Here is a 14,304-nt window from a genome sequence, read left to right on the forward strand (position 1 = left end):
CATCTTGTCAACAAATCTAAAGAAAGTTGAGACAAGGCTATTTTCACCACTGTGAGGCATCCCCTCTTCTTACAACAGTCTGCAAACGTCTGGGGATTGAGGAGACAAGTTTCTCAAGTTTAGAAATAGGAATGTTGTCCCATCCTTGTCTTTTTATATATATATATATATATATATATTTTTGTATGTGGGTGAGTATGTGTATGTGCGTGCGTGCGTGTATTTGTTAGCTCATCAAAAACCCATTAGAAAAAATCCCATACCGTTCACCCAAACCGAACACCGCCGTCAGGAGACCCGAGGGGACCAAAGAAAACCAAGGAAGGCGAAATCCAGCACCGACCAGACACCACCCACCAGAATTCCTCTCCAACCCAAGAAACATCCAAACTCCAACAAATCCAAAAAAAAAAAAATCAGGGAGACCTAAAGAGACCGAAGGAGAGACCGAGGAAAGGAAGGAAGGACAGACGAAGCCGAGTGAGATCCACAGACACCAGCCTCCACCGATTCAACGACCCGAGGAGGAAGCAGATCGTGCCTGAGTTTCGATAGATGCCGTCGTGGTGGATCTGGCATGCATGAAAATCTCCACCAAAGAGGGGAGCCGTCGACCCCCGCCAGGACAGAACAAGCGCAACACCTCAGGGCCCCCCAGGCCGCGGCAGCGCCAAAGGACGACCCCCGGGCCCCGCCAGGGCCACCGGCCGGAGAGCAAACCCAGGAGCAGGAGCGCCCCCCACCCCAACACGGCCCGCGCCCCCGACCCAACGCAGCAGGACGGGGCACCGGAGGCCCGCCAGGCACCACACCGGAATTAGCAGGAAAATAATCATGGGCTTCCTGTATTTCAATTCTCAACCTACCCTAGAAGACCCCAAATGTCTCTCTGCTTGACAGATTACTTTTAAAAGTGATAAATTTCAAACATTTTATTGTAAACTTCGCACATTTCTAACCTTCAATTTAAGTCCAAGATGAGCTTTCTATCTGTATTAGAGGAGCTATGACCAAAGTACTCCATTGTACCCTAAATAAAAAAATAAAAAAATAAAAAACAGAAAATTCCAGAATTATCATTCCAAATGGGATTTTTTAAACAGTCTGTGAGTAGTGTATATATGTGCTACGAAATGACAGTAAATAAATTGTCATCCTATCCTTGCAGGGTGACTGTTGGAGGTGATTATGAGGCAGAGGGATGCTGCAGGAATGCTGCCAGGCACCAAAGCAGCTCTCCACATCAGCGATGGCATACTGAGGCAGAAGATGATGATAGTTATGAGTCACCAATCCACCGAGGTTCAAACCAAACGCACCCCAGGTGTCCACTCCAATCCAATCCAATCTAATCTAATCCCATTGAGGGCTAAGTACATGCCCTCTGTGGTAAGGAACACTTATATATAGTTGTAATTTTATGGCCTGTTCTTGCACAAAAGAAGAGATAAAATATCGTATAAATAATAATAATATAATAATAATATTCGTAAACAGTTTTCCTATTTAAAATGTGAACTAAAAATGTAAAAACTGTTCTACATGTGCATTTGCTGTGGTTTTTTTTGCACTAAAATACTAAGAATCCAATTGCGATTGTTTTCATTTTAAACTGAAATTACACTGTTGTAATGTGCAGTAAGCTGTAAATGCCTACCAGACATGAACGTTCTAGGTGTTTGGGGAAAAAGGGAACAAATCCACACTTCCAGGGCCTTATGTCAAGATGTCAGTACTCGTAATCAGGAACTAGAAAATTAGAAGAATAGAAAATTGCCATTAATTTCTTGCAATTTCAAGGGAAAACGCTATATTGGGATATATCGTTTTTTTGTTTGTTTTTCATCTGTCATTTTTGGGGAGCGGAAATTTTGTTATCGGTACTTGGCATCTGTATTGGTGACTACTCAAAAGTTGAGTATACTGGTATTTAACTCTAAGGAACTTCAAATCGTGTTTTCTTCAGAAGATCTAGATTTTTGAAAAACAATCTCCCATGGTTGACTCCAGAATGCAAATACCTGATGAAAAATAGGGACCATCTATTAAAAGTAAAAAAAGTATTAAAATCGGGTTTCGCTGTAAACAGACAAAAATTTACATCTGCCAGGAATACAGTTACTCGTGCAATGCGTAGGGCAAAGGCAAATTTGTTTGTAAATAACATTGAGAATGTCAAAGGGAATAGTAAAAAAAAAAAAAAAGAGACACTGGTAATAAAATTCAATAACATAATAATAATATTAATATTTTGACGATATTTTGCAAAATAATCTTGTAAATCTGCACTCGCTTCACAGAATAATTGTAGCTAGACTATTTCTGAACAACAGCTCTTGTTTAAAATTTCATTTGCTTAATACATCTTCTATGGGAACATTTAACAATGAAAGCTTTACTTTTATGTCCAGGTTACATGGGGTGTTTTCATGGATTTTTCTGAATCTTTGTCAATTAAATGTTTTTTATTCATCCATAATAATATATATGATCACATTTTGAGCTGCAGTGCTGGTCCACCACTGCTTTACTCCAGCAACCAGAACGACAAAAGGTGTTTAGCTCAGCTCAGTGACCTAGTGGCTAAGTGTCCGCCCTTACACTGGGAGGTTGTGGGTTCAATCCCGGGCCGGGTCATACCAAAGACTATAAAGATGGGACCCATTGCCGCCCTGCTTGACACTCAGTATTAAGGGTTGGAATTGGGGGTTGAGATCACCAAATGATTCCCTCCTGCTGCTCCTCACCGCTCCCTCAGGGTATGGGGTCAAATGTGGAAAGTGAATTTCACCCCACTTAGGTGTCGGTGTGACAGTCAGTGGTACTTTAACTTTACTACACCAGTCAGAATGAGTAAAAAATATTTTATTTGATATATGGTGATTTGATAGTGATGGAACAAACATACTGTAAGAGAGTCAGCGCATATAATTTGTAGTAACAAATGTAGCCGCGATCTTTTGACAGGCAATTTCGAAAATGTTCTAGGATGACTGAACCTGACACAAATGTAGCTATGATGCGGAGTACAAGCGTGTAAAAACTGAATATGACGCCAATATGATTGAGAGACAAATGCACGTGAATGTGAGCTAATTTAGGGTTTTTGCCAGGGTTCGTAAAAGCTTCGCAGACAGTAAAAAAATTGTCTGAATATGTTCGAAATGTCTTTGCAACAAGTAAAAACTGAGAACATCTTACAAATCCTGATGAAAACTCTAAATTTCGCTACATTCGCAAGCATTTACTGCTCAGTGAGATACCAGCTTTATCGGCCTTCGGATTTGTAAAAAGGCCGATATTTGATAAAATGGCAAACATCTGCATCTAGCCCTAAAATATTCCCACAAAGCTTCGTGATGGGGCGGTTGTCGCATGGATGGACAGAGAGAGGGATTGAGAAAGAGCGCAGCTTCGTGACTGGCCGGGAAGCCTTGCAAGGAGAAACAAAGGCAAAGATGGACAAACTACCTTCATCGATTCCATGTTGCTGTAGTTAAATTGTCTCGCCGAATGTATACACTTTTTATCTCCTTTGTAAGATAGACTCACTTGCAGATGTTCACATAATGGCGGGCTCTGCGTGGCCAGGTGGTGCAGTCACTTGCCTTTGGTGCAGGCGGCGCGGGATCACTTGCCACTTGGGAAACGGATGTGTGTGTGAAAAAAATGTTACATGTGAATCGGAATTGAGCATTAAGAACATAGTCAAAGGGACCAAGGTCGGATATGAAAAAAATCGGATTTTAGCCGATTAGACAGAAAAAAGTCAGATACAGGTCACATTTGGGCAGAAAAAAATCCGATGTAGGTCACATTTGCCTGCAGTTCATTTAACTTTATAGTTTTACATCTCTGACTTTGCATCCTAAAAACAATAGTTGCAAAAGAACAGTACCTCAATGTGGGTTAAAAAAAAGTGTTTGAGAACACCTGAAAGGAAAATACAGAAAAATGAGTATTTTTTTAAATGCAATTTATTAAATTCAAATTAGGAAATTTAGGTTCTTGAAAGGTTATCTAGTTTTTACATATCTAGCGAGATGAATAGGTGTGTCTTATTTAACTTGATTTTCTTCGGGAATATTTTCTCTTAACACCACAATCTGTACATCAGGTACATGTCCATTGGCATCCAACTCCAACTCCTGTACCCCTCGTTCCTGCGTTTGACACGGCGTCTCCTGCTTTTCTGCAATTATGACCTCACGTGACTCACCTGTCAGCTGCAGCGCCATGACTTCACCTTCTTCTACTGAATGTGGGTTGATCTCTATGACTGTGTGCTCTTGACTGGCATCCATCTCTCCTTGCATGAACTCCTGCTGCACCAACATGGCACCATCCAGTACCTGTGCCTCTATGGGGACTGCTTCTGCACACACAGCTTGCTGGCTAATGTGTAGCAACTCGACAGGTTTGACCATTGTACCTAACTGGCTTGAGTCATTCATGGGACTAGTATCGACCAGTGTGAGGTTGGAAGACGTGTGGAAAGTAATGCTGTCGGCTTTTCCATCTCCAGTCACCATGTAGCGTGTGAAGAGCTGTGAGCCGGTGGGGAACAGAGTGACGGTGTTTGAAGACTGCGCTAGGGAGGTGATGGGGACGTCTGCCACAGTAAATGGCTGGCCCAAGGAGGGTAATGAGATTGGGGACAGAATGGTGAACTGTGGAGGTGTCAGGACATGCTGATGGTTGATGCTAGAGGTCAGGAGGGTCGTAGTTACAGGCTTCTGCAAACGAGGTCGTTTTGTCTGGCGTTTGATAGTATGAATGGTTTTGGCAGAGTGTGGGCATGACAGGAGAGCCTGAATCTGTTGCTGCTTTCGCTGTTCTGCCAACTGCAGCTCTAAGTCTACAGACAACAAAACAATTGAATAGAAGAATTGAAATATGTTACAAACATATACATATAAAATAATGCGTACATTATTATATTAACTTGCAAGAAAGTCACCCGCTTGCACAAACTAAAAGGTCTCCCCCCACAAAAACAAACACGCACACTTTTGAAAGCGCAAAAAATTAAAAAATAAAGATGACATGACTTGACTTACACACACTTTTCATTCCCTACTTACAACAAAAAAATGCCAGCTTCTTAAAGCAATACAATTAAACACTCTAGGAGGAGTATGTTAAAATATGACCTCTATAAAATGTCAAAAAGGTACCAAATTTGAAAGAAAATTCCAAATGGCGGACCTCCTGAGATTAGCCCATATTCCGTGATTTTACAGATTTGTGGGCCCCACAAATCTGTAAAATCTCGTAATATGGGCCCGACCATGAAGCAAAAACAAACACAAACACAAACGCGCGCACACACACTTTTTATTTCCTAATTACAACCAAAAAATGTCAGCTTCTTAAAACAATACAATTTAAATCATGCTATATATGCTAAAGAAACGAAACAGGGCTGCCTAAAAGTGACACACTTGTGAATATTTTTGTTTACAATTGTTCATATTTACAGATCTATTTGCATGATTAACATAAGCATAAGTCTCCTAGCTGTTTCCATGCAGAGCGCAAAATGTGTAACAAGTTTTTTCACAACAAGAGATTAGGCACTCTTAGACTCAATATTTATAGTATTAAGATGATCAAGTTGCTGTCTGTCATTATTGTTCTAGTTTGTGTTTTGATCAACTTAAGAGCAGAGAAACCTCTTTCACAAGAGGCACCACTAACTAGAGTAAATCATGCAATTTGTTAAGCCTAAAAGAACATGAAAACCCCATCATAGCAGATATTCATGTCACATAAACATTAATTAAGGAAGCCCTTCACGGTTTACAACCATTTAGTAGGCACATTTCATTAGCTTTGCTACCTAATAATTGTTGCAACGTCACCTTTTTGTCAGCAAAATGCACACACTAACGGCGTCAAGCGTCAGCCCACTTTGGAGAAATAAATGTCTCGTATTGGGCAAGTGTTCTCCCTCACAGGAGCGCTTGCTGTGTATGATTGTATGATGGCACAACTCATAAGGGCGGGGTGGCAGAGGAAACAGTTGTGTTTGTGTGTGTAAGGGAGCGACTGTAATCAAAACAAGCGCAAAGCTCCCTCTCATTTCCACTACACAGGTACCTCAAGCCCTGTTCGCTGCTGTGTGTCATTTAAAAAAGGCAAAATGATGACTACGCGAATGTGCAGTGACAGACTTGAATCTGGTATGCAATTGAATGTTTCCAGTGTGCATTAGCTGTTGCGCACGAGTTAAGTGCAGCCCTGTTAATTAACTATTAGTTTGGCTTGTTGGCGGACAAATCTCGCTTGCCTCCAAACCCGAATATGTATTTGAGTGTAGCATGAATGAAATTATGCGCGAGTGGGTGACGTCAGCAGTACGTTGGTGTGCGTACACTGCTGCGTTCAAGGGTGCCATGGAAAATGACCAACACATCTACTCTTGCACAGGTACCCATCCCACCCAACACTGACTCACTGGCAGAGATGGGAAGTAAGTACAAATACTTTGTAACTGTACTTCAGTAGTTTTTTCACTACTTTGTACTTTCCTGAGTATTTATTTTTTAGACTACCTTGTACTTTTATCTGTTTACATTTTAACATGAGTATCTGTACTTTTTACTTAATACATTTTCAAAACAAGGTCGTTACTTTTGTTTTTAAATGCCCAAAAACGATTAAAATACTTGACCTGGAAGAAAAAGAAGCCGTCAATGTATCCTGGCTCCGCTAATTATATATATGAAGCGGTTCACACGGTCCCGTACATCCCACTCTGTGATTGGCTCTACGACACGCGATCACATGACGTGCAATTGGCTAGATTAGAACAAACCGTAAATATCAGGGTAATGCCGCCACTACCGAGGATAATCTGAATTTGATAGCAAGTCAGAGTCAATTTGCCGATGTTTACCCATTTTTGCACCGTTAGCTAAAAGGAGGAAACATCCGGTAAAAATACTTTTTACTTCTACTCGTCAAGTACATTTCGGAGCCTGTACTTTTTTACTTTTACTTGAGTAATTATTTGAGTGAGTACTTTTACTTTGACCAAAGTTTTACACAAGTAACTGTACTTTACTCAAGTCGGTAATAATAATAATAATAAAAATAATGTCAGTACTTTTCCCATCTCTGCTTTTTAGTTACCTACATACACAAACCCCCTGAGATACATTCTCATAGGATCTGCACGATTCACATTCATTTTGGTTTCAAAATGTCAAATTTCACCAAAAGGTGAGGGATTTTCATGCAGGGGTTTTTCTGCATTCCAAATGATCCCAAAAAGCTCATGTATGAAAGAAACTGACAAAGAGCATTTTTTATGTAATTATGTTGTACTAAGTAAATTTAAAATGTAGTTTCAGTTAGTTTTCATGTTTTTTAGAGTGCTAGTTTTTATTTAATTATTTTTTTTCCATATTAGTTTTATTTCAATAACTATAATAGTCTTGTGCAGTTAACACATGCACACACATACGACACTTCTGTCGTAGCATAAAAAATATTGTTGAAGCAGAGTTGCAATACATTTGTACAATGTTAAAAGGGCTGCAGGCAGGATTTAAATTGGATTCCTCCTCAAATCCGTTTTTTAGGGTTGACTGTTCAGACTGTTTTTAGCAAGTGTCCAAATCTGATCTGGCCCTGTTCAGACTGAGCCACATTATTGACCCATTTGACAGGTTGCTGTAGCAACGACGTCGAACAGAGGCGGCACCCAGCGCGTGTAGTGTTTGACATCATTGTGACGCAGTTCACCACTTTGTACTTCCAGTTCCTCGCAAGTGCGTTTAGCGGTTTTCTTTTTTTTTCTTTCTATATTTTTAATTTGATTTTTTTTAACGACCATTAAGTCTATGGCTATGTCCGGGCACTATTTCGTGAAAAACTGAAGAGGTAGCGAGACCGGCATAAGCGCAAGTAACGTAAACTTTCACTGTATTTCAGGTTGAGCGTGAGCAGAGCCCACGGAGCAGTGGAGCCGTCACGGCGTTTGACTGCAGAGCATGCGAGGATCCAGCCGGGCAGCGAACCGATTGGATATTGACAGCGCGGGCGCATTGGTTTTTGCACGCGTAGAGTGTCCGTCAAATCCGTTATGTTTCGAGACGCATCCAAAATGGATATGAAACTACCTCCTGCATGTGGTTTCAATCCGTCCCGCAAAAATCGGAATTCATGTGCTTTGTGACTGTTCAGACTAGGGTAGGGCGCTATAAACGGTATATTCAATACAAGTTATAAATTTTGCCTAAGGTAGAGATTTTTACTCTACCGTTTTACCAGGGTAGCGCATGTCAGTGATGTCATCGCATTAGGGCTATCTCGACTAGACGATGACGTAAATACGTCGCACAACCTACCGTTGACGTCGGTTGTTTATTATTATTATGTGCAAATGTGATTTTTGTCTTCTGTATTTATAATTGTTCTTTAACCAATCAAGAATATATATTTCTATCCAAATACCAGATTATTCGCTTGAATTTTCAGTAGGATATCTGAATACCAAAATATTTGATAGGTGCAGCCCTAATAATATTAATTTTTAGTTAGTTTTGTGGCATGCACACAAGCTCCTTCTATCAAATCTAGCTAGCCTGCACACCGCAAGCTATACTGCATAGGCCTATGCATAATTTTGATTTGAGATTTGCACAATAAATGTTATCCAAAGTAAATTTATTCTTTCATTGTTTTTTTTAAAACCCATTTAGCTTTTATAAAGGACTATGTAAACCAGTAACCAAATTCTTTATTTAAAAAAAACAAAAAAAAACGTAATTTTATACCGTGATATATACCATTAGCGTGAAGGGATGCGGTTTATACCGTGATATGAATTTTGGGCCATATCGCCCAGCCCTAGTTCAGACTACAAAAGTGCCATCCACTTTCAATCTGGATGGGCTAAAAATCGAATTCGGGCTGGCAGTCTGACAAGGCAAAGGAACCCTGGCTGTAATGACAAGTTTGCGCCATATGATTTATTTGGTTGTTACTAACATAACTATGAGATTCATTTGAAAAAAAATAATTCCAGTTAAATACATTTTGCAGAAACTCTATTTGTACATACATTGTTGTTTGCGTGACGTAGTCTTTGAATGCGTCTGGTGAATGATGACGGGAGCACTATACCAACTGCACCGTTTTGCTTTGAGAGAGCAGCGCCATTCGTCACGCAAACACATAGTTTTTCCAAAATGTATTAAACTGGAAAATATTTTTGAAAAATGAATGTCAGTTATGTTAGTAACAACCAAATAAATCATATGAAGCAAAGTTGCCATTACAGTCAGGGTTTCTTTTAATTTAATTCTTATTATACCTTGCTGCTGACTTTGTTAATGTAAAACAAAAAACTAAACAAAAAACACTTTCCACATATTTTGGATTGATACTTTGCTTTAAAAATGTTTTTACTGAACCCATAGCTATATCGGAATCGTGTTGTCATAGTATCTGGCATGAAAATTGAGATACAATTTTGTCCATATCCGCCAGCCTTACAGTGAATAAAGAACAGCATTTCTGAAGAGCACATGGTATGTATGGCATAATCTTGCAAAAACTTGTGTTTCAATGTGTGCAGTACTCACTGCAAAGGATTCTAAGAATTTCCTCCTGGCTGGGATCAGTTTGCTGTCGCCTCTTCACCAGCATCTTCTTGACAGAGTTTAGCAGTCCAAACACCTGGCCAAGGTTACTAAGCACCGCAACCTCTAGCGGAGAGGAATTACGAGTTGGTGAGTTTGTGAAGAAATATGAGCCAGTTTATTTTTTGCAAACATTGCTTCCATGTACTCTTTCTATTGATTCTCTGAGCTTCACCTCAATATTACAATTGTTAGGATTATCATGTCTGGCAACAAGTAAAGATCTCTGTACCTGTGTTCTGCAAGACAACTGACTCCTTCAGTAACTGCAAGCTGTTCAGCAGTTCCAGCAGCTCAGTACTGATTTTGGTCACCACTTCACCCAGCAAACCCACATTAGCAATTCCCTTCCAGAAATTTAGCGAATCTTCTAGAAATAAGCAGAAAAGTAATTTGGTCTCTTTGAAATATGTTAGATATAGTGAAATGACACAACTGTAGGTACCTGAGATTTCATGAGAGTCCTTGTTTACAGATTCTGCTGAACTTAAGATGCAGTCCCCCTTTTCACTCAGTCTCTCTCTCATATTGTCTCCTACTATCTTGCCATTACCAAAGGAATCTTGTGCTGCAATAGTGATACAAAAGAATGTGTTGAAATTGTAATACAAGTTATAATTAAAAGAACAAGATCCCGGATGCAAGTGGCTGAAATGAGTTTTCTCCGCAGGGTGTCCGGGCTCTCCCTTCGAGATAGGGTGAGAAGCTCGGCCACCTAGGAGGGATTCAGAGTCAAGCCGCTGATCCTCCGCATTGAGAGGAGCCAGTTGAGGTGGCCAGTGTAGGCGTCCAGGAGGCATCTGGTTCGGATGCCTCCTGGACGCCTCCCTAGGGCATGTCCCTCTGGCGGGAGGCCATGGAGACGACCCAGGACACGCTGGACTATGTGACTATGCCTCTCGGCTGGCCTGGGAACGCCTTGGGATCCCGCCGGAGGAGCTGGTTGAAGTGGCTGGGGAGAAGGAGGTCTTTGCTTCCCTGTTAAAGCTGCTGCCCCCGCGACCTGACCCTGGATAAGGGGCAGATAATGAATGGCTGGATGGATGGAAGTTAAAATAGACATATTTTCCCATATCAAGGAATAAGTACAGCTAACCACATGTTTTAACATTTTTATGATTTGTGCTTTTTGTTCACTACCAAAATAGTTTGACACACAACAATCAATGTGATAAAGCCAGGTACATACTTTATTCATTCACAAGGGACATCCCCTGTTTCAGTAGTCTTCACAATAAATCCAACCCAAGGTAAGCTTGCATGCTAAATTAAATAATTTATAAATAATAGGGGTGTTAACAGTTTATGTACCGTCATTTCACGGCTATAAGGCGCACTTAAGTCTTTAGCGTTTTCGTTGTATTATCAGCGGTAGCGCCCTGCCATTCCTTAAACCTAGCCGCAACTCCAACTTCAACTTCAAATTTCCAATTAAAGCAGTTGGGGGCTGGAGAAGTGTTCAGCCATGCAGTGTTACGCAGGATGGGTGTTGAAAAAGCCGACCAGACAGCAGGGCTCGACACAGACCAATTTACCCTGCGTGCACATTAAAATTGCCAGTTATTAAAATTATATTATTAGTAGTATGTAACATTTATAAAAACTCTGAAAACTCAGTAATAAAAGAAGTGGAGTGATGTCTGTAAACTAAAACAGACACGAGGAGGATTGCTAAAAACAAAAGGCATGATATTCAAACAATAAATAACTGTTAAAAATAATTTATCTTGAAGCAAAAGTGACTTTAAGAATTTATGTAGTCCCACCTCCAAGGTTACTATCCCTGTTATAAAATAAAAAGTTAAAATTTGATGGGTAAACCTTGGTGAGAGCAACTGGGGCATCTGTGCCGATCCATGTCTCTGATGAAAGAATATCTTCTAAGTTGTTGACTAAAATCAGGTATCAGGTGTTTAAAAGAGAGCGCACAATCAGCACAGCCAGTTTAATGTTTGTGCCGAACGTGCATTCATGGTCACGAGTAAAAGAAGTGTTGACATACAAATTGTTACTGTTAAAACCGTTTTGTTTGTGTGTAGGGGAAAAGTGTCTGCCTGTGATGGTAAAAATTGTGAAACTGTACACTGAGGATGGTAGTGATGATTGTGGGCTTCAGTGAGGGGGATAGTGGTGAGTGCAGTTGATGTTGTGGGTGAAGAAGAGTCCGGGCTGGAGGTGTTGCAAGCAGTCATTGCCTTGTCCAAATTAATTCATGATCATCTCCAAGTTGCATGTGACAGTACGACCCCCTATTCGTCTCTGTGAAGCTGGCAAGAAGCGCTTGGACTGTGCCCAACTTGAAGCAGCTGAGGCCCAGAACAGCCTGCGATCTTCCATTCCAGGAAAGCTGCAGGAAATTGAACCCTTCCTGAGCCTTAAAGGCAGTGTGGATGACACCTGGACCTGTCTCAGCTCGAAGCTCTATGAGACTGCAGCTGAGTCAATTGGATACCGCCGAAGGAGGCATCAAGACTGGTTTGATGAAAATTCAGAAACAATCAAAACCATGCTGGACACCATGCACATGGCACACAACGCAGTCCTGAACAATCCTCCAACTGATGATAGGTCTGAAGCAGCACTGGAAAACATCAAGGAAGGAGGTCAAGTCTGTTCTACATAAACTGACTGGTAGACATGCACAACTTCTATAATGCTGTGAAAACCGTCCATGGCCCCAGGAACTCCCCTCTCTCACCTGTGAAGTCTGGTGATGGCTCAACCCTCATAAAGGACCAGAAGCAAGTTGTGGACAGATAGGCTGAACACTTCCAGACACTTTTAAACCAACCTGCCACTCTTGATCTGGCAGTGCTGGATGAACTGCCCAAGCTACCCAACCATTGAAAAACTGGTTGCAGTTAGGTCACTGAAGAACAAGACCCCTGGCCCCGATGGCATCCCTGCAGATATGCTATTTCTGCACTAGAGTAATTTTCCACTACATTATTGATGTATGGAAGCATGGAGCAGTCCCTCAACAATGGTGGGATGCAAACATTGTAACCATATATAAGGGGCAAGGGGCGAGAAGTCTGTCTGCGGAAATAGTAAGGGAATCTCCCTCCTGTCTGTTGCCGGCAAGGTTCTTGCCAAAGTGATGCTGTCAAGACTCATACGGAGCATAACAGAACACCTATTGCCCGAGTCTCAATGTGGCTTCAGGAAAAATTGCAGACGGTGGACATGATTTTTTTACAATTCGTCAGCTACAAGAGAAGTGTTGAGAGAAACACCAAGACTTGCTTATGGCTTTTGTGGACCTATCAAAGGCCTTTGATACGGTCAACAGAGACTTGCAATAGGAGGACAGGATATTTAGGCCTTTAAGGTATGCATAGGTGTCAGACAGGGCTCAACATCTTCCTCATGAGCGTCACCTGGCTGCTGCACAAAGAGATTGAGGGAAGCAGTAGTGTGCTGATGGACTACAGGTTGGACGGGAACCTATTCATATATACCATCAGAGGCTCTGCAAGCAACACTGACAGCTGCTGTAAAGGCCTATAGCAGACTGGGTCTCACTGTGAACACTATGAAGACGGAGGTACTCTGCCAGTGGAACTTCCCTCCCCAAACGCTACCACCGTCACCTGTCTTTAACAACAAGCCCCTTGCAGTAGTCCCAGATTTTAAAAACCTTAGGAGTATCCTCTCTGAAAACTGCAGCATGGACAATGATGTCCAAAATCGAATAAGGTCCTCCTCAGCCTCCTTTGGTAGACTCCGTAAAAGGGAACAGAGACCTCAGCATACACACCAAGGTAGCAATCTACCAAGCCATTTGTGTCTCCACACTTTTGTATGGCTGTGAAGCCTGGTCTTTGTATCGCACATCCAACAGCTGGAAAACTTTCACATCAAGTGCCTCCAGCGCATCCTTGGAATAACATGGCGTGACCGAGTATCACACACACAAGCTCTGAACAGAACTAGTACAAAGAACATGGAGGCCACATTTCTCCAGTACCAACTGCGATGGACCGGCCACAACATCAGAATGCCAGATGACTCCCCTCGCCAACCGCTTTATGGACAACTACATCATGGCCAGCGATCAGCAGGAGGTCAAAAGCGGAGATATAAGGACCAGCTCAAGTCAACACTCAAAAAGTGTGGAATACAGCACACACAGCTGGAAAGCGCTGCCTCGGATCGTTCTCTCTGGAGGCATCTCTGCCATTCTAGACTTCAACGTTTTGAAGAGGAGAGGAGTGCGGTGAGGGAAAGCAAGCTCCAGAGGAGGAAGATGGTTCCTGCAGCCAAGAGCAGCACAACCAGTACTAACTTCACATGCAACCACTGCAAAATATGTGGCTCTCACATTGGACTCTTCTGTCACCTCAGAACCCACCAACAGAAGAAGTAGAAGTCATCATCGGACACGATGGACAAAAAAAATAAGAAAAGTGTCTGGCTACCCAGCCTGCCGGGATGAAATCCATCATGTCTATAAAAAGAGGGCCGATTCCAGAACAGAAAAAAATTGTCAATAAAAACAACACTGTTCAGTGGACATACAAGAAGTCTGCTGAACCACCACGATCCATGTGCCAGTGAGAAGAGGGGCCCCCGAGATAAAAACTGATTTTCCACAGCCACGCACAGCTGAAATAGATTGTTAAAATCTCGTTTTGTCACCTCAGACTGT

General features: G+C 41.7%; 1 protein-coding gene across 5 annotated transcripts in view; it reads right to left on the bottom strand.

Moving 5' to 3' along the window:
* Window positions 1-1,795: 1,795 nt before the first annotated feature.
* gmeb1 (glucocorticoid modulatory element binding protein 1) overlaps window positions 1,796-14,304 on the bottom strand; it is a 59,571-nt gene continuing 47,062 nt past the window's right edge. The window contains exons 7-11 of one of the 5 annotated variants that reach the window (XR_015091061.1): window positions 10,099-10,221; window positions 9,886-10,023; window positions 9,597-9,719; window positions 3,553-4,858; window positions 1,803-3,433 (exon numbers count right to left, since the gene is read on the bottom strand). Coding sequence is in view for 4 of the 5 variants with exons in the window: in XM_086062014.1 (XP_085918140.1) it covers window positions 4,059-4,858; window positions 9,597-9,719; window positions 9,886-10,023; window positions 10,099-10,221 (1,184 nt within the window). In the remaining variant the exon portion in view is untranslated. Of the gene's footprint in view, window positions 4,859-9,596; window positions 9,720-9,885; window positions 10,024-10,098; window positions 10,222-14,304 lie in introns of all 5 variants that reach the window. The other 4 variants (XM_086062015.1, XM_086062014.1, XM_086062013.1 and 1 more) reach the window with 4 other exon arrangements.

This window comes from Leptonotus elevatus, chromosome 19, assembly GCF_054856555.1.
Source record: "Leptonotus elevatus isolate MCC_2025b chromosome 19, RoL_Lele_1.0, whole genome shotgun sequence".
Classification (NCBI taxonomy): Eukaryota; Metazoa; Chordata; class Actinopteri; order Syngnathiformes; family Syngnathidae; genus Leptonotus; species Leptonotus elevatus.